This window comes from Ochotona curzoniae, unplaced genomic scaffold (assembly GCF_017591425.1).
Source record: "Ochotona curzoniae isolate NIBS_2020 unplaced genomic scaffold, NIBS_Ocur_1.0 contig_3819, whole genome shotgun sequence".
Taxonomy (NCBI): Eukaryota; Metazoa; Chordata; class Mammalia; order Lagomorpha; family Ochotonidae; genus Ochotona; species Ochotona curzoniae.
This window is the reverse complement of record NW_024466004.1, coordinates 26,284,808-26,304,762: the sequence shown is the minus strand read 5'-3', so window position 1 is coordinate 26,304,762 and position 19,955 is coordinate 26,284,808. Positions and strand designations below refer to the sequence as shown.

The 19,955-nt window shown below is 39.9% G+C and overlaps 1 protein-coding gene across 1 annotated transcript in view; it reads left to right on the top strand.

Annotated features, from left to right (window-relative positions):
- The first annotated feature begins 17,009 nt into the window (after positions 1-17,009).
- The window catches only part of COL9A1 (collagen type IX alpha 1 chain), a 93,002-nt gene continuing 90,056 nt past the window's right edge, over positions 17,010-19,955 (top strand). Inside the window, exons 1-4 of the mRNA XM_040983043.1 lie at positions 17,010-17,023; positions 17,461-17,534; positions 18,648-18,725; positions 18,844-18,976. Of these exons, the coding sequence (XP_040838977.1) occupies positions 17,010-17,023; positions 17,461-17,534; positions 18,648-18,725; positions 18,844-18,976 (299 nt within the window). The remainder of the gene's footprint in view (positions 17,024-17,460; positions 17,535-18,647; positions 18,726-18,843; positions 18,977-19,955) is intronic.

Sequence of the window (19,955 nt, the reverse complement as noted above, 5' to 3'; positions counted from 1 at the left end):
GTTATCCTGGATATGTTTACATATTTGTAGGATAATATGTGAATATTTGCAAAGACAGCACATGTTGTTGCATGACACAGACCTAAGCCTTCAAATGCTATGTGACAAAGTGTCACTCTGACTGAATTGTGTTTCATTGCCTTTTGTATATCTCAGGAAGATCTTGCCCTTCAATAAAAAGGAGTTAATATAATCACCTAACTTGAAAATGAAACAAACTAGGAATGAAATACCTCTGCAAAGCAAGCAAAACAAAAGAAACCATACATCTGGATAAAGATGATCTCTGCAGTACTTTCTAAGATTTAGATGTGCGATTTATATTAAGTTTGCAATTTCCAAATCGAAATGTGATTCTTCAGTTTTCACTAGTAATTAAAGGATGAAAAGTTTTGTATTTTTAATATGAACATTTTACATTTTAACTTCTTAGCTATTGATCTACTAAATATTTGGAAACTAGCAACTGAAGCATGACATACTTCTCATATCCCCAAGAGCCTCATTCTGATGCTCAAGGTCAGAATTGTGTATCCTCTTAGGATGATGCTTTTTTTAGGATGATTTTTTTAAAGTACCACACTGCCCCTAATTATTTTCAGCAGCGATAGGCTTCTCTTGCTTTCTTTGCTCAGATTCCTATTAGCATGTAGTGATAACTTTCCCTCTCAAATTACTTTGCTACCTCATTAACAAGTTTAGTGATAACATCTATAGTAGTTCAAAGATATTTAGGTCAGGTTGCTTGGCTAGTCTCTTGGGCAGTCTTGGGGATGGTGCTTTAATTGAATGTTTACATATTTTTAGAAAATAAAGAGATAATTTGGTGAGTAGTTTTTGACTCAATTTTAATCTCATATACAAACTTAACTCAATGAAGAAGAAACTAGATCTAGAATGTATACCAAGATTCGCAGGGAATACATACGCATGCAACCACACCCCAGATTTTCTGGTGTTTAGACTGGCTCTATCCCAGTGGTTATCAACTTATCTGGAAAGGGGATAGGGAAAAGGATGGGTGCAGTGGCACCTAAGAATTACACAGATACCTCAAGTGTATCTCAAATTTATTACATCTGTGTGTTTGAGGTTGGACCCAAGCTTTTGACTCTTTAAAAAGATCCCCAAGTAACTCTAATAAGCTCTTTCTAACAGCTACCAGGGCTCTGATTAATCAAATCAACGAGAGAACATGTATTTCCAAAACACGAGGCCACGTGGAGCAGCTTCCATGCAGTTATACTGAAAGTGAAGCCTACATTCTGCTGGAAGTGGGTTCTCTAGTCACTTTTTAAAGGAGCCTCCTGCTTTCGAAGAGAAGCATGAGGAAGATGCATTCCTAAACATCTTCTTTTGTGGATACGTAAAATACATGTACATACGAAGGCCTGCATGTGAAGAAAGGTGGAAAGGAGAGAGGCTTGTGTTTATTCTTCCCATAAGGCTATCTGTTTTTCCAGGCATTGATTCTTTGAGAAAGTGCTTGTCCTGCATGAAAATTGGAAATATTGATTTCTTTGCTTAACTTTTAAATTCTTTTTATTTATCTATTTTCTTAGGTGTTTAAGAGGCAGAGAAAGAGATTTCCGATGTGGTGATTCCCTGACCAAAGGCCCCATGTGGCTAGGACTAATTCAGGGACTGGAAAATCAACCCAAGTTTCTTATGAGTAGCGGGAGCCCAAGTTCTTGAGCCATAATCTGTTGCCTTCCAGGGTCTACATTAGGGCAGAAAGAGAGCCAGGGCCTGAATCGAGACACTCTGTTACAGGATAGGAGCTTTCCACGTAGCATCTTAACTTCTAAGCCAAATGCCCATTCCTAGCCCCTTCTTTGATTTTTGACAAATAATAGTGAGGAGGGCAAAATGACCATTTCTCAAAGGAATAAAAAGAAAACCAGGGTTGAGTTTGCTAAGAAGGAAGGAGGTGAAAGGATAGAATAACAAATTTTGGAGACAGTAACATGAGAAGCTAAAAGAAGTGTTTTTGAATGCTCTCACCCAAAAGAAATCATGAGGAAATACATATATTTACTTTATTTTGAATATTATTCAATATAGTGAAACATCACTTGGTATCCCACAAATATGTACACTTTTTGGTGTAAATTTAACAACCTAAAAGGCTACTTTTATTTTTTTCTCCCTTAAATGACGGTAACAACAACCACTTTCAGGAATCAATAGCTTGATGGAAAACTAAATTATTATTATTTTTTTATTCTTAATAACATTGTATTATATGATACAGTTTTATGAAGATTTATTTTATTTTTTAAAGGTAGAGTAAGAGGATGAGAGCAAGCAAGAGAGAGAGAGAAAGAGAAGCAGGGGAGATGGTGGTGTAGGGAAAGAGAAGTGAGAAAGAGAAAGCGAATCTTCATCCACTGGTTCACTCTCCAAAGGGCAATGAGCCTGAAATCCCATCAGTATCTTCCATGTGGGTGCGGGCACCTGAGCACTCAGGCCATTTTTCACTGCTTTCCCAAAGGATTAGAAGCCAGATACTGGAACTCCAACTGGTGCTCTTGTATGATCCTGGTTTTACAGGTGGTGGCTACATTCACTGCACCACAATTCCTACTCCAAGGCAAACTTATTTACTTTGAATGTAAAATGCAGCAATTTAATTTATAGTTCAGCTTGTGAAAATGGCAAGGAAGCACAAAGATCAAATTACTGCTTAAATAAGAACCAATAACAGTGCATCTGGCTAGCTCTAGACGAGGTTCTCTATTTCCTAAGGTCCAAGTGCACAGGTTGTAGGCATAGAAGTCAACAGTGGAAAAGAAGCAGAGTGAAGGGAAATAATTCAAAGCAGATCCTAAAAGTATGTAAGGACAGTCATGTGGGGGTAGTGAGTGGGCTTAATGGCAAATTTGGGGCCATCCTTACAAGAGTAGTTAGGTTGGGTTCATGTCATTACCTGTAAAAATACATGGATGTGCACACTCACACATGACAGGCGCTGGATGGTAAGGAAACAAAAGCTATTCCTCCTACTCTTGCAAAGTTAACTGGAAATCCTATTTTTACATGGAAGAAATAGGAATATTTTAAAGACAGAATATGAATTACCAAAGTGATCTGTTATTTTTATGTTGTTTAGTTTTCTGATTTAGAAAAATGACAAAACTACATTGTGGTACAGTGGGTTAACCCACTGCCTGTAACACTGGCAACCCATACCAGGCTTAGGTACTCTGCTTCTGATCCAGTTCCCTGACAATGTTCCTGGGAACACAGCTGAAGATGGCCCAAGCACTTGGGCCTCTGAACCCCATTGGAGACCAGCAGCTGGAAGATTATCTGTCTTTCTCTTTCCCTGTTTTGCTCTCCCCTACTCTCAGTAACTGTGCCTTTAACTGAACCTTTAATAAAAAGCATGACAATGCCATGGCAGAGAGGTCACAGAGTAGTACAGAAAGGAACACTACATCATCTGTCCCTGAGTTTTTCACAGGCTGAGCTCTGACGGCATCCTCTTGTCTATCAGTGTGGCTCTCGATTGGCTCTGGCTTTGTATCCGTTGTATCATCAGTTCTTTCCATCTCAATGTCATCCTCCTTCCTGTAGGAACAATGGCACCAACTTCTTATGACTTTATGTAATTGATGAGTTTAATACAGGTAAAATTGAGACCAATACCCAGAATATGGTAATTACCACACGAGCGCTAGTTATTGTGTTATACATGAGCAAACAAACCTACCTTTTGTAGATGTCTTCCCTGAGCATGGGCCTAGGTGTTCCCCTTCATTAGCACCCTGTTTGTAAATGCAGTTCTTTTCTCTCTGCTGTGAGAGAAACATCTGTGTTTCTGCTATGTCACAGCAGAATGGCTAACCTTGCCTTTAATCTCTTGGTAGTTGTTTGCTCAGCTCAGCTGAATCTCCACAAGGGCCTCACATGTTGCTCCATCTGATGCCAGATCTTTGCAGTACTTATTATGAATGTCTTATATTGCTGGTGTTACTATGTTTATCCTTCTCAAGTGATAATAACTCATTGTGTTATACCTCAGGAGACTATCTAATGAATATTCAGTTGAGTTGCAGCTCTGGGGATATTGCTTAAGGCAGTTACTATCCTGTGTTTCATTCTTCTACTGTATTTTAAGGTCCCTCAGAATTTCCAGGACTGATTGCTATGCAGTGTTCAAAAGAGTGTGCTGAATGTGATAGTTGCTCCTTAAATATTTCTGGAGCCATCATTACTGTTATAGAACACTTTGGCCTTATGAAGCTGTGCCACCCGAATTAACCATTGAATCCCATGATGAACCTCCCAGGGAAGTGTCCATTGGGTAAGAAAAGAAACAGCCTCAGTTGTAAAAGGACACAAGAACCATAACAAGAACTCAAGTCTAGTTGTCCAATTTTAGCTCCCTTGCTTTGTTAGACTCTTTTGCCTATGAAACCAAATGTAACATGATTTCATGTACCTAGTTTTGCCTGTGAATGAGAAGACTGAGAATCATGTAGCTGGAGGTACCAGGGTAAGTTTCTAGATGTGGGACTTGCCTGAGAAAGAGCTGGAAGCAGTTGGCATGCAGTGTGATGCAGTATGGTTGGCAGTGAGAAGTGAATGTGTGGACAATACAGTTCTTGAAAAGTCTTGCATTATAACTTCACTGTTTCTCATTTAAGAAAACCACAGCAACTGATATAGCACTTGAATTGCTCCTGTACAAATTACAATTGAATTTACAGCCAGAATAACTGCACACAGAGTAATGAAGTGAATGTGCTGGGCTCTGAAGGCTAAGCAGAAAAACCCTGAGGCTTTTAAAAAAATCTTTCAGTTTCTTAAAAATGTCTTCTTGTGGCTATTTGTAATTCAACAAGAGTTAACCATTGTGTGTGTGTTTTTTAAAATAACTATTCACAGTAATATACCCAGGGCCTATCATTTAGCCTCTAGTTATAACATCAAAGTTATTTTCTCACCTTCTATGTTTACAGAGTGTATTGATGGACAATTTTTTTATGGTACAAATGTGTAGCCAAATGGCATTTTCCAATATTGTGCCAAGGGATCAATTTCTACTGCTTATTTCTGTGACTGTTGTCATAACATTTTACATGTTCTACAGCGTCCTGCTAGATAAATTGCTTAAAAGGCCATCTTTGATGATGAAAGCCTTGTGGGGCTGCAATTTCTCTTCTACTGCTCTCAAGGCCAATCCTATGTAGCAGGTTATGCTTGGTGAGGCCAATAATTTTAGGTCATTTATTCTCTTATTGCTTCTTTGCTATTTTGTTCTACTTGAATGAAGAGGTTTTAGGAAATACACCATGGGCATGCTGATTTCCATTTGAGCTACTTCAGCTCCAGTTTGCGTTTTTCTCTGCCTTTTTTTTCAGCTCCACTTGAGAGCTCCTTTCACCATTCTGAGCAACTTCAATTTCACGTCTTTCTCCTGCACATAACACGTCTCTCATTCTTGGCTCTATGACTATGTTCTTACAGCCTCAAGACACTGCTTAATATGGAAACAGAATTCTGTATTTTTTTAAAGTAGTGTAGATTTATTTTTATTTCTGCATCGGCTTTTTATTTACCTATCAATTTTCCCCGAAGAAAATGAAGTCATTATTGTGAAGACTTCAAAACAGTTCTTGGAAAATGGAGTTGAAAGATAAGTTTATTCTGGTGCAAGGAATCTTTAAAATGTATGCAAGGCTTTTTCACAGTATGCATTTTCAATGAACTGTATGCAGATCACTTCTGTCTCTTGTGCCAGTGACCCTTCTTGGTATCTGACTTCAGGCAAGCTTCCAAGCCTCTGTCTAGTATTAATGCAAAGAAAAATTGTGATTTAATAGGTGGCAAACAATTGGCCACTTCCTCGGGAAGACATCTTCCTCTTGCCTATCTTCCTCTGGTGTTTGTATCAGGGTATTTGTCGTTCTCTATTTCTTGATGAAATCATCACCAAGCTGAGACTCTTAAATGGACAGCAATCTTGGACACTTGTGAAGAAAAATACACTGGTGGATGCTTAGCTGCAGAGTGAAATGGAGAACTCACCCAGGCATGTTTGTGTGTGCACACACAGAAAATGACAGGTTGTAGAAAGGACATCAGCTCTGGTGTCAGAGAGACCCAGATTTGACTTTGATTTGATGTTTGGGGTTTCTTTTAGCAAATGGCTTAACATCAGTGAGCCTTACTAGCCTCACTTGTCAAATGGTCAGTGATAACGAATTGTGTAGATTACAGGTGATCACTTTGTAAAAGAATGTAGCTTAGTTCTCAGGTTAATGCAGGATTCCATTCTTCCATTTCTTCCTTGTACTGAAGCCCCAGGATGCCCTAGGAAAGCCTTTGGTCAGAACAGATTGGGTAATACCACTCCAGATCCTATCCATTCTCTGTCACCATTCTAGCCACTCTATTCAGCTTTGCATGTCAGCTGGCCCACCCTGCACTGAACATTCCCTGGAATCACTATGAGAAGGTTAATTGTAGAGCCCTTTCAGTTTTAAAATCCCTGAGGTCAGCCTTTATGGCTAAAGGCTGTATATCACTGTTGCTACAGCTATTCCTGGTGTTAGCCCTGGCTTCAGAGCCATTAGCACTAAAGGAGGAAGGCTTCTCCTGATGGTTGTCCTTTGGTGCCATGTGAATGTCTGCCTATGCCTGTGGGGCTTTCTTGTCGACTTGGAGTTTCAAATTCCACATGGCTTTGGGTGAAAAAAAAATCTCTCAAACCAAGACCTGCTGAAAGACTTCCAGTTATTCAGATGTATCTTTCTTTATAGCTACAGTTTCCATAGATTACAATGTTGAAATTAAAACCTGGTTGTCCAGCATGGTAGCATAGCAAGTTAATCCGTTCTGTAGTGCCAGTATCCCATATGGGTCCCAGTTTGTATCCCAGCTGCTCTGCTTCTGTTCAGCTTTTTGCCTACAGCCTGGGGAAGCAGTGGATGATGGTCCAAGTCCTTGGGCCTCTGTACCCATGTGGAAACCGGGAGGAGGCTCCTGGTTCCTGCATCAATGCAGCTCTGGCTGTTTTGGCTATTGTAAACCATTGGATGGCAAATGGCAGTGGATGGAAGATCTCTCTCTCTCTCTCAGTCTCTCCTCTCCCTGTAAAAATCTGACTTTCAACTAACAAGAAGTAGCTCTTTGAAAAAATTAAAAAAATGTGATGTTGACTTTAAGGGAATTTTTTTATACGTTGGCTTTGCTCTGTATCATGTCTATGCTATAGGATTACATTTATATTTTGTGAAAGAAAATGCAAACATGCTTTCAATGACTTGCCTGTAAAAAAACTGCTAATTGTACTGTGTAGTCTATGACCACAGCTTATAAATCAATTTTAATGAGTAAAAATATCCTTAAATGTTCATAGTGAGTCATCTGTGGATAGAGAAGGTGATTTCTTCCCCTTCTTTTCTACTTCTATATTTTCAGCATTTATATAATGCTTACATAATACTTCTAAAACAAAAACATCAATTATAAATGTCTGTATGTGATATATGTGTATACTATTTTTAAAAAAAGTTTAATTATTTGGAACACAGAGAAATAGAAATCTCCTGTCTACAAGTTTACTCCTCAGATGTCTGAAACAGTCAGCGCTGGACCAGATGGAAGCCAGGAGCCCAGGATGCTCTTCCGGTTTCCCATGTGGATAGCAGGGCTACAACCCCTTGCGTGACTACTTGTTTGCCTCTGAGGCGTATATTATAGGAGTTGAAATGGAGACTGGAACTAAGACCTGCATCCAGACCCTCTGATTTGGGATGTGTGCACCCCAAGCAGGAATGTAATGATTGTATCATCTGCCCACCCCAGAAGTAGTATTTTAAGCAAAGCTGGAGCAGTTGCTTAATAAAGGACTCATCAGCAGGCACTGGTGACTATACATGCTGTGTAAGCAGCTGTTTCACTGGCTCTTCAGTGATTACTGGAGTTGCCTTCTTTTTGCATCTGTTCCTGACTCAGTAAATGGCTGGAGGGACTTGTGTTAGCACTAAATATGTGCTCATACAGCTCCATTCACTAAAGTTTTTTTTGTTTTCCACTAGGATAAGAATGGTCACATCCATCTTTTTGGATTACTGTGAGGTATAAATGAGGTGATGATGAGAAACATTCTTTGAAAACCCAGAGTATCATAAAAGAGAAGGTATTATTGATGATGTGGAGAGCTTGAAGGACTTTAAGTGCTGCAAACACCTGAGGCTGTGAATGTGTAAGGGAGGGATAGGGTTTCCAGTTCATCAGTGTTAACTGACACCTGTAGGTGAGTGTTTTTTTTTTTTTCCCTAGTTGGAAAGTCAGATATACAGAGAGGAGGAGAGAAAGAGAGGAAGATCTTCTGTCTGATGATTTACTCCCTAAGTGGTTGGAATGGCTGGTGCTGTGCTGATCCAAAGCCAGGAGTCAGGAGCCTTCTCTGGGTATCTCCCGTGGGTGCAAGATCCCAAGGCTTTGGGCTGTCCTCGACTGTTTTCCCAGGCCACAAGTAGGGAGCTGGATGGGAAGTGGGGCTGCTGGGATTAAAACTGGCATTCCATATGGAATGCTGGTGCATGCAAGGCAAGGACCTTAGTCACTAGGCTACTGTGCTGGGCCCTGTAAATTACTTTTTAAAATATTTCTGTATTGCCAGGAGAGTCTTTACCCACTTTCTTCTTTTCTAACGAGATCTAGTGATCGGCCGTTTACTGAAACACAGTAAGGCTGAGTGGGAGTAACAAGTAAAGGACAATAGGCTAACATAATAAAAAAAAAGATGCCATTGAAATGTGTTACATGCTAGGTGCTATTTCTTTGGAAGCCATCATTTTAATAACACTTTCACCTGTGCTGGATCCCCTCCCTTTGAAAGACTGCTTTCCTTTAGAAAGTTGGTGAATACCCAACACCAGCGCTCCACCCCAGCTGTAGCCTTAGCCCATCTTTGCCAACTTCAGAGCTCTAATTCCATAGGACAGTGTATTATATGAAGAGAGGGTTAAAGTTGGTAGAAAAATGTGGGAATGACAGGCCTTAGGGGTCAATTCTAAGCCTCCAAAATAAAATAACAACAACAGGCTGCATTCACATTACAAACTATTTGGAGTGTGCCTAGATTGCTGACTCAGAACAGGTGTCCTTCCAACCACAGGTGAGGCCTCGTGGGGCGGTCCCGCCCTGCTTCTTCCCAACACTGATAAATAGCCCTGCAGTGTGACTGTGCTGGAGGCTGGTCACAGGGAGCCTTCTGCTGTGTGCACTTGTGAGGAGTCCGACAGGATAGCAGGTAAGTAGGGTCTCTGGTGAAGTTACCTTTTAAAGTATAAAGTCGTGCTTCTCCCCATTTCTTACAGTTTCAGGAGCACCTCTCCTCTTGAAGGAGACAGGATCAACAAATCAGTTTTCATCTCTCAGCATTATCAGAATGCGGGGAGGAAGCCACCAGTCCCACTGTCCTGAGATCCTTTGGTTCTGGATAAGGTGATAGACATTGCTGCCTATTCTACGAATGAGTTGTTTTCTCTCTACTCCTTGTCCTCCTCCCTGAGATGGTGTGTAAATGACACCATGTTCACCATTTCCTGGACATGGTAGTAACCTCTTGTTACTGTGCAGGAACCCTGATTCTCCCTTTACCAAATAACTCTTGCCTAGCAAACTGGGATTGTGTGCATGAATATTGTTTCATGTAAGACAGGAAATGAAGTTGCTGCTTTGTTTCATGCCGAATTCCTTGCAACACACTGCCACAGCTGTGGGGCCAGGCCTGCCTCAGAGCCGGCTGCCTTCCTGTTGTTGAGCCCCAGCTCATTTTGGTCAAAGGTGTGCTTATTACACTCCACTTTCTTCTCAGGATCAACTTCAGGTTCCTGCATAGTACAAGGTGTGAAAATTATTTCCTGCTGTATCATAATGAAGTGAGCTTTCATGTTGCTCTCTATGATCTGGTCTAACTTCTGGCTAACCTGACATTTCTCCACCTAGCCAGGGCTGGAACTTTCACCCAGGATAAAAACTTCTTGCATATCTTTCAGCATGCCTCCCTACTCCCAGTTGTCACAGACTCAAGGAGTTCTACGGTCATCTGAGTTCTGTGATGTCGAGGGTGGCCTTGTTGCCAAGTACTCTACTGTTTCTGCAGATTTCACCTTGTTTGTCTGAAGGTGCAATTCTCACAGTTGGTAGTCATGATGATGATAATCTCTTTTACAAGGGAGTCAGTGCAAGTTTCATATTGGTCTCAGCTGGGTCAATTGTGTTAGCGTTGATTATAGCCCTTCAACTCCGTGCTCTTCCTCCTCTGGCTCCTGGGTGGAGCTCCAACATCAGTGACTACTGTGGAGTCAGGTATAGTGTGTGATCCTTGCCTTTCTGGGATCATTTGGGTTTTCCACAAAGCTGTTCCCTAAAGGATTGGCATTGATTATAGTGGAAGGGGAGGGCACTTGGTTGTAGCTCATTTTATTTGACCATGAATTCTATTTTTTTGGTTTTGGCATATTCATCTTCCTTCCCCTTCTTGTGGGTTCATCTGGCTCCGGGTCAGAGGTAGGTTGGCTTTTCATTACTTCACACCATCAGGTGTGTTGAATTCCCTTCTGGTTAAAGGCAGACATTAAAAAATCTAGCTTGGTGATCCATGTGATGGCACAGTCATGAGTTTTCTGTCAATGTCCACCAGAGTCCTGATGGGGAAGGTGTGACACATTTGCAGGTGCTGGATCCAGCCTGTCTACTGGATCTCTGGCCCCAGCTACAAGGCTTACAGGAAAACAAGCTCACCAAGATTTTTCAGAAGAAAAGGATCTTGGTAAGTAGGAGGCGTGTTGTGCCGTTGCACTAACAGTTAACCCAGAACAACTTGACCTCTGTGGTGCTTAGTGTTGTTGGGTAGGAATAGGTGTGTGACTGGGGGCAAAGGGGATGGCTGTGGCACCCAAAGGGCTCAAGATCCACAGCCCCAGTGCCTGATAGCCACCAAGCACAGTTCTGCCAACTCTACATTAAGCGTTAATTCTGAAGTAGTATAGGTATAAGGCAGTGTTTTTATCATTCCTTTTGTAGCTAGAAAACTGAAGCAGAGATTAATTGTCTTTCCACTTTCTTCTAGCTACAAAGTGGTGGAGCTGGGATTGAACCTGAGCGCAGTGTAGCTCCAGAGCCCACACTCTAACCTTGGGATTGATTCTGTTTACTTACAAGGCTCAGATTGGTGGTAGCTAGTGAGGATAGAGTGGATAGGTCACCTTTGAGGGCAGAGTTAATATTTAAGTGTTCATTTAGTGTTTGTTTGCTTCAAAGGCTTTCTTGAGCAATCAGAGTACATTGTATTCACATTTCATTCTGAGATCAACCCTAAAATGGAATCAATTAAAATAATTTATACATCTAGAAAAGACCAAGAATGGCATATTTGCATAAAATTAAAGTTTAATACTTGAAGACTGGAAATCAAATTTCAATTTTTATCATTGGTTTCAAATATCAGAGTTACACTGCCATCTAGTGCAGAGGAAACACTGTCCCAGCATGTGAAATCAACAAATGCATACAACAAACATTTCTTAAGATGTTACATGTGTATTTTAGTTTTCCATAAGAAATAACATTTGTAATCAAGCATCTTCCTATGTTTTATTGATGAGTTAATATGCAGATCAGGAACATGCTTTTATTGGTAGTGCTATTGTTAAGTTGATAAATAGTGAAGATCAGAAGTTTTTTTTTTTAATTCTGCCAAGTATATTTCCTTAATAGCTGCTCAGTTAGAAAACTAATATAACTTCCTCTTCACAAGTATGAAAACTTTAAGTAGGCCCCTTGGGCTGAAAATTAATTTATTTCCAAAATTAAGAAATAAAATTACTTTCATTTTATTTGAAAGGCAAAGAAACACAGTGGGAGGAACTTCCATTTGCTATTTTGTGGTTCACCCCCCCAAATCCTTGAAATTACTAAGGTTGGCTCAGGTTTTTCCACTTGGATATCAGTCCACATGCTGCTCTTATCAGGAAAATGTAAAAACAGAGTAACTGGATTCGATTTAGGCATTCAGGTGAGGTACAAGTGTCCCAAGCTGAAATTTAATTAATGTGCCAAATGTCAAGAAATCTGATCATGCAACACTTATACACTGAAGCTTTGCAAATCAATACCTGTGCCCGTATGAGTTGTAATAAAGCGAGGTCACTAACGGCATGAACTGCATGAGCAATACTTCTTAGTGGACTCGGCCCGATCCCAATTAGCTGGAGCATGTTAAAAATGCCCAATTTTTTTTTTTGAGCTGCCTTTGAACTCCTGAATTGGAAACATTGTGGGCTGGAGGCAAGAGTCTGCTTCTAACAAATCATCCAGATGATTCTGTTGTAGCTCTGGGAGCCATGGTTAGAAAAAAAAGATTGACAGTTTGCAAAGAAACAAGCTGATGCACCAGCATGTGTGGTTTATTGGAAGGAGTGAAATAAGTTTAAGACGAATCAGCTGCTATAAACTGGAAGCCCAGCAAGGCAGCAAATATATCAAACGCTCCTGGAAGCACGTGTGCTGTGGAGGGGAACTGATTTCTTTTCCTCTTTGGGGAAATGGAAACGCTCATATTTTAGAGGAAGCAGAAATAATATGCTGAAAGGCCTGGGTGTTGAAGGCTGATGTGAAGTCAGATGGTTTTTGTATTAATGTTTCATAGGGAGAGCACATTTGTGAGTGGTTTCAGAGAGATGGCTTTCACTGTGGGGCTTGATTTGCTTTCCATGGATGATTAGGCTACAATTACAAAAGTAAGCAGATTAAAAATAGATCTTTGACGTTTCATTACAGTGAAGCTAAGCTGAACCCAGTGCAAAATTGTGAGTCTCAGTTTTAGCAACCCTGATTGTTAATCAACCACTTGGCTAGAAATTTCCGTGATAAATCTTGGACTCTAGCTGTGGCTAATTTGTAGTATCCCCAAACAACTGAATGCAGCCCTATGCATTTTGAGGGAATGCAATTCAAAACTGGAGACATTAGGTAGCTAGCTTTTACAATGCCTTTTCTTTATTATTCTGATATATAAACTAAATACAGGAGTCATGACATCTTTAACATCAGTTTGTGGCTACTTCAAAAGGACATTTGAAAAACACAGTTGTTAAAGCTAAGAAACTTGTCCTACTACTCTGGATTTATAGGGTATCCCGATTGTTGTGCCCCATACCAGAAATTAAAAGGAAAGATGTTTCTTTGCATTTCTAATGCCTACTGATCACAATTCATCTTTTTTCTTTGAATCCTGAGTTGTAATTCATCAGCTGGTCCTGGAATTGACTTACTGAGTTGGTCACCAACACTAAAATGAGCACATTCCATTCTCATGGTTAGGTGTTTCTGAAGGTTTGTTTCCAAAGCATGTCGGAAAATTTATTGGTTAAATTTACTCCATCTATCCTTCAAAAAACATGGGTCAATCTTTCTAAAGCTGTTTCTGAACAAGTTGGTGTTGGCTTCAAACTTGTCTCTGTAATAGCCAGAATAAAGTCCTGACTCAGGGCTGCTCCAGGTGCCTTACCTAGCTCCTCCCCATGGTATTCCCACTTGTCAGAAGGTGACATCACCATTTGCTCTCGGCACAAGTTCAGACCAGATTGTTCTCCTTGCACCCCACTCCTCTCCCCATTTGCCTTATCAGGTCTCATTTCTCATGTGGTGTGCAATACAACCCATCACTCCAGAGCAGCCTGCTCCAGCCCCTCAATCTAGATCAGCTTCTATATACACTGTAGTTTTTTTTATTTTGGCAGCACACGTTTTTACCTCCTCTTATATATTTTCTTAATGTTCCAACTGGGATCACTTTGTGTATAAATATGCTTAGAGACAGTCTCCACAGTTTTTAAGCTCCATGGGCAGCAGTGGGGAGGAGGTAAGCAGGGGCCCAGTTTTTGTCTGCAGTATCAGTACAGTTATGGGATGTGCTGAAATAAGCAAATACCACAGCTTTTATACTCACAGTATTTTTATTTTTATTGTCTGGTAGAATATGAACTTCCTCAAAGCAAGAATTCACTTAAGAATGCCTTTCGTTTTCTCAACCCCTAGCACATACTAGGGACAAGTAGTTATTCCACAAATGTTAAATGATTAGATAAACAAAGGAGAATAGATGATCATGAAAGATCATTGGGATGATTAAATTGAAAAAAAGTATTCTCAAAGAGTGGGTATATTAGAGTGCATGTAAAATGTATAGAATGATGTGCATATTGAGGTAGGGAAGAGAGGGGTGAAAGTATAATTTAAAAGATATTTGCATGTATAAATCACTTTGAATATCAAAGTACTTAGTGAATTTAGAGTTACGATAGATCATATTTTATTTCCACATGTTTTTTCTCTTTCAGAGCAAAACTGTCAGGAAAAAGGGAAGAACAATGTTAAAAGTCAGTTTAAATGGTGATGACTTTGGGGTACCACTTGACTCAGACTGGGATATTGTAGGATTTGTTCTCTGTGACACTTATATGCCATGTTAGGAAATATGACTAATGCAAAATGAGAACAAAGTATCATTGAGGATTGTATATATGTTGTCTACCTCTGGATTCATAAGCACATTCTCAGTAAGTCCTTTGTTTGCTTTTCTTTCATGAAATCAAAAAATTGGAAGGAAGCCAAACAACTTTATAAGCAAAGCTTTAAAACATTCTTGGAAAAATTAAAAGTTAATTCTGGTAACATTTTTTTTGAAATAATTTTTTTCTGTAATACTTGTTTTCCATGAGCCATTTGCTGAAGACCCCTTTGCATGTATTCTGATTTTTTTTTAAGTCAAAATACATATTTTAATTCCCTTTTCTTTGTAAAGGAGGGGAAAAGGGTAAGGGCAAGTGTAGAGAAGACATCTCTAAATCACATAATTGGACAGGAAAATGTACCTTCTTATCAGAGGAAGCAGCAGGAGAGGAGAATGTGTTTTCTATTGTATCTAGGTTGGCTTACCTCATGTGACTTCAGAATCTCAGGAAGGTTTTTAGTTGTACAATCTCCACCGAGGTGAATAAATTGCTCCTTTACTTAAGCCCTGACTAAAATACTGAAGCTAGGTTCTGGCCATTTGTGATTCTATCATTGATTCAGGACAGCTGTCCTAAGGAATAGGAATCTTTCATTTAAAAAAATGATTTATCTTGTTTGCAAGGCAGAGTTTTGGAGAGGGGTGGGTGGAGAAAGAGCAGGAGTGCAAGCCAGCTTACATTTGCTGATTCACTCTGCAAATGACTGTAAGAGCCGGAAGTAAGGGATTCCACTGGCTCTCCCACATGGGTGGCAGGTGCTAGTGTCCTCTCTCTGTTTTTCTAGGAACGTTTTTGGGGAGCTGGGTTGGGACTGGAGCAGCAAGGACTTGTGCCTGTGTTCAAATGTGATACGGATATTATATGTGGTCACTTTGCTTAACCTGCTATGCCAGATTGCTGGCCCCCCAAATGAGAATCTTGATAGAACAGTGACAGGACCTGTGGACAGCCCAAGCAAAATATAGAATTAGATATCCCATTGGGAGGGGCAGACAAGGTACCAAGAGGTGGGTTGTGAGTACAGAAATATAGGCGAAGGGGACAATGATCCATGTGATTCTACTTCATCTGGCTAATCTCTCCAGAGGGCTAATGGAAGCAAAAGAGGAAGAAACTTCTATTTATCTAAAGCAAAATAAGCAATGATTTGTAATTAACATACTCATGAAAATAGACATTAAAAGGAAACAAATTTCTATCTGAAATTTAGCCTGTCCTGGACACTATGACTTGTATCAGTGGTTCAGTCCTATCCCCAACAGTTTGCTAGACTCATGTCGTGATGATAGACATGGGCTCTCCAGAGTGGATGTGTACCTGAGGCCTTGTGGGTCTTCTCCCAAGATGATCGGGACTTAGGGGGAAGAGCATGGGCATGTGTCACAGTGGATCTAATGAAATGTATCTTTTCAGGTCTGTGACAGTTATGACTTGCTTTCCACTTGTTTATGCAGGGAAATCTGCAGCTTATCTCCAGATATATTCTGCTCAACTCTGAGCATCTGAGTTTAAGAAGGAGCAAGTACCAAGGGGATTTGATGTTAACATTTTGTCAGAATTTCCAGACATTAAGGAGAGAGAACTAATATGTGTTGAGTAACAGCAACTTTGGGCAAGTTATTTCATTTTCTGGTGTCTGTTTTTAATAGGAAGAGTGAGGATGATTTTACTCTGTTACCCCAAGAATTAAATGTCACCAGACATTAAATAGTTTCAACAGAGGGAAGCATATAATGAAGTATTTGAAGCAATGACTGACAATGGCAAAAAATGACTATTAGTGTAACATCATCTTAGGCCACCTGAATTCTCTAAACAGTTGTTTTTGTGTAAGTAACTTTCAACCTGTTTTACAATTAAGGTAACTGAGCTAGATGCTAACTAATGTGCTCGAAGACATACAGGTGGTCTACTTCAGAGCAAATACAGATTCAAACCTAGGTTAGGTGGGCATCAAGGATCCTTTGACTTTCCCTGTCTCTGCAAACCCATGGCCATTGCTAACTGGAACCTTTGCACTCCCAAGACTTCACAGTTGTGTTCCTATAGCAGTTCTGAAAGTGTTCTCTGTGTTCCTATAGCTCCTCTGAAAGCTCCCAGTGTATTCCTATCACAGCATGCCTGGATCTTTCTCATAATTTTTCCCACATCCTGATTTAATTTTTTTCCTCTCAACAAACTTTGCCCTGTTGATCCCTCCTTCAATATAACCTTGTTAGCCTTGAGGACACACCCCTGCCTAGGTTTGGGCTTGCAAAGCTGCCTCTTCCCACCCCTTTCCTCTGCTCCCGTTTAAAGTGTTCCTGGATGCCTCTGGAACACTCCCTTTGCATTCAGCCCTCACAGGGGCAGGAAGGACAAGGGCTGATCCAGAACTCACTAACCTAGGGTGACGGTAAAGGGGTCTTGGGGAGCAGTGACTCCCCTCCTACCCTTTCTTCCATTGGCACTTGGAAAACAGCTGGGAAGATGAAGAGCTGCTGGTAAGACCATGCCTTTGGGATTAGTGGGGGAGAGATAAATATGCAGGCTTTCAGAACCAAAATTCTGTGGTGACTTGGAGTAAAGAGATGAAATTTGGTGAGAGCAGAGAAAGAGACAGATGAGAGACAGAGCAAGCATGATACGTGATACACAGAGAAAGGAGAAGAGGAAAAGGGAGGGAGACAGCAATAGGAAATGAAAGGAAAAAATCTAAGATAAAATGGACAATGAAGAGGAAAAAAATAATATGGGTGGATACAGAGAAAGTGAAGTTGATAACCCATTAGAGACGGTGGAAAGTGGAAATGGAAAGTTCATGAAATATCTTTAACACTTCAAAAGTAAAGATTTTAGAGATAGGGGGATTTGATAAAAATATGAAAGTTCCTGCCAGCTGAAAAAATCTTTCCCAAATCACTTTTTCTTCTGTCTTCAGGACAGTTCCAGCTTTCTTCTTTGTATGCAGTTTCCTGGGACCATGGGCATCTGCAGCTGTCAAGCGTCGGCCAAGTAAGGGCCAGAATTTCCAGATTCCAAAATATTCCTAGTTTCCAGAAATGGCGAGACGGGCTGTGGCTAGGTGAAGAGTCCTTCACAGCCCTCCACATGCTCGCTCTTCATTTCTGCCCTGGGCTGTGTGAATACACCATGATTGGTTTTCTGAGTTTGATGCTGAGTATGGGAAAGGAGGTCCTGGGTTGTGATTATTGTTAACTGATTGATTTGTTCCAGTGTTTAGCACAATGGCTGGTTCATATAGCAATTGGTAAATGCTGGATGGATGGATGAGTGGATGGTCTCCGATGGTCTGGAGTCAGTGGAGATGTAAAGAGTATGCACCATGATGGCAGGGCCAAATCTTGTATCTGGAAAAGACTTTCTGGAGTCTAGGAAGTCTTTAACATTGAGTGTCAGAAAGCAGTGCATTTGGACAGTTACACGAAGCCTTCTCTGGTAGCAAAGAAAGTCTTCTTCCCTAGAAACTTCCTAATGTGTAAGGAGTTCCCAATCGATCATACTGAGGATACTAGGATGACTAGGGTACTACGATTTTTCATCATACTGAGAGTTTTTTTTTTTATGATTATTTAATTCTCATTCTTTCTAATTCTAGAGAGCTAGAAAAAATGTTAGTGGGATTATTTACTCTCAGAGTGAATTAACAACATTAAGTACATTCTTTGTTTGGTCTAGTGTCAATGAATCTATTTGGCCAAAATTCCTAAGAATTTTGCTCTCTAGAAGCCCCATTGAGCTGGTTTAAGGATTTGTGGTGTTTGAATAACTTCTTGTGGTTTGGGCTAGAAAATATTCCTCAAACAGGCTTCTAATCCTGTGTCATTCAGGACATTATTCAGATCTGGTTTCGAAAGGAATACATCTCTTACCTCCTCAAGGAGTATTTTTCCCAACACATGTTCTAAAAGCAGCTTTGTACTTGTATCTAGTCGAAGATGAGCTGAATCTGAAAAAAATAGAGGCATAGTGTTAAATCCAAATGTACTGCTTATAAGCTATCTGATGTAAAGCTGTGTTTTAAATAGTTGCTAATCTGTGTATTATTGTGTTATCCTGTCATCCCAGTATTGTATGAAGCAGGATGACATGTTACTTCGTTCGCAGGATTCCCTGTCAATTCAAATTCTAATGGTGGAGGTGAACTGTGTCCAAAGATCAGGAATGGCCAAGATGACTTACCTGGCAAGTAAAACACATACTAAAAACACCTTCTGTAAACCTAATATGTTCTTTCATAAAGTTGTAGAAAATAATAAAACCAATTCCACCTTGGGACTTCTTTTATATTTCTTTTCTTTAGGGTTTGACCTGATTTCTCAGTTCCAAATAGATAAAGCAGCATCTCAAAGAACTATCCAGAGAGTAGAGGGATCAACTACATTACAAGTTGCTTACAAGTTGGGAAATAATGTAGATTTCAGGATTCCAACCAGGTAATCTATGAAAAATATTTAATCATCTGCTTCAAAAACCTTTTTCAAATGGACAACTATCTGGGGTCAAGAAATTTTCTCATGCTCAGTGTTTCTTGGATTGTGATTTTTAAAAAATGCAGGAATGTATTCATTTTCCTAGCTGTAGAGCCTCAATGCTGTTCTTTATGTTCTCGGCATGTAATTTACTTTCCATTTGAGGTTATAAGAAAACATGAGTGAGACTATTGCACATTGATTCAAGACACGTTCTTACTGCTTTGCTTTCAGTTCTTCCATAATTTGTCTGGTTTTGACTGAAAGGACCCTCTGTGAAAAGTGCCAGGGGTTAAGCATAAATTTAACTAGGAGCCCTGGAGTGGTTAGAAAACTCACAATGGTGCTGTTCAAGTGTTCTGGTGCTGAAACAGAAATACATATCCAGTGCTTGTTTTCTGGCAGACACCAAAGAAAAGTAAAGCTAAGATAGTGATACCAGAAGCAAGGGTATTGATAATAACTTCTCATACAATTCACTGATATCCTCCTCTGAAACTAAGTCTTTCATTCCTTTATTTATAACCAGGATATTTTAGTGTACTTGTAGGTGCTGAGTCATGCCATCACTGTAAATCAAACTTCGATGGTTTAACGTTTACATCAACTATGTCTTATGTGTGTTATCATGACTATTTTATCATTCAAAAAATTCAGCTTCCTGTGATATATGCATAAGAAGTTTAGGATTAGCATCCAAGTTAAGGTAAAAAAGTAATGATTAGTGAAAGAATTCTAGAAGCAAAATATTTATCAAAATGTTGAAGTTGCTCAAATTCGCAGAGTATGGCCACAGTCCAGATATAAATTTGCACTTTGAACATATTACACTTTTAGACTAGGCAATACACTGTATGAATTCTTTAAGCTTACTAATATTTCTTATTATCACCATAACCTCGTGTTTTGGGGAAATTATTATCCTTATTTTATGCGGGAGGAA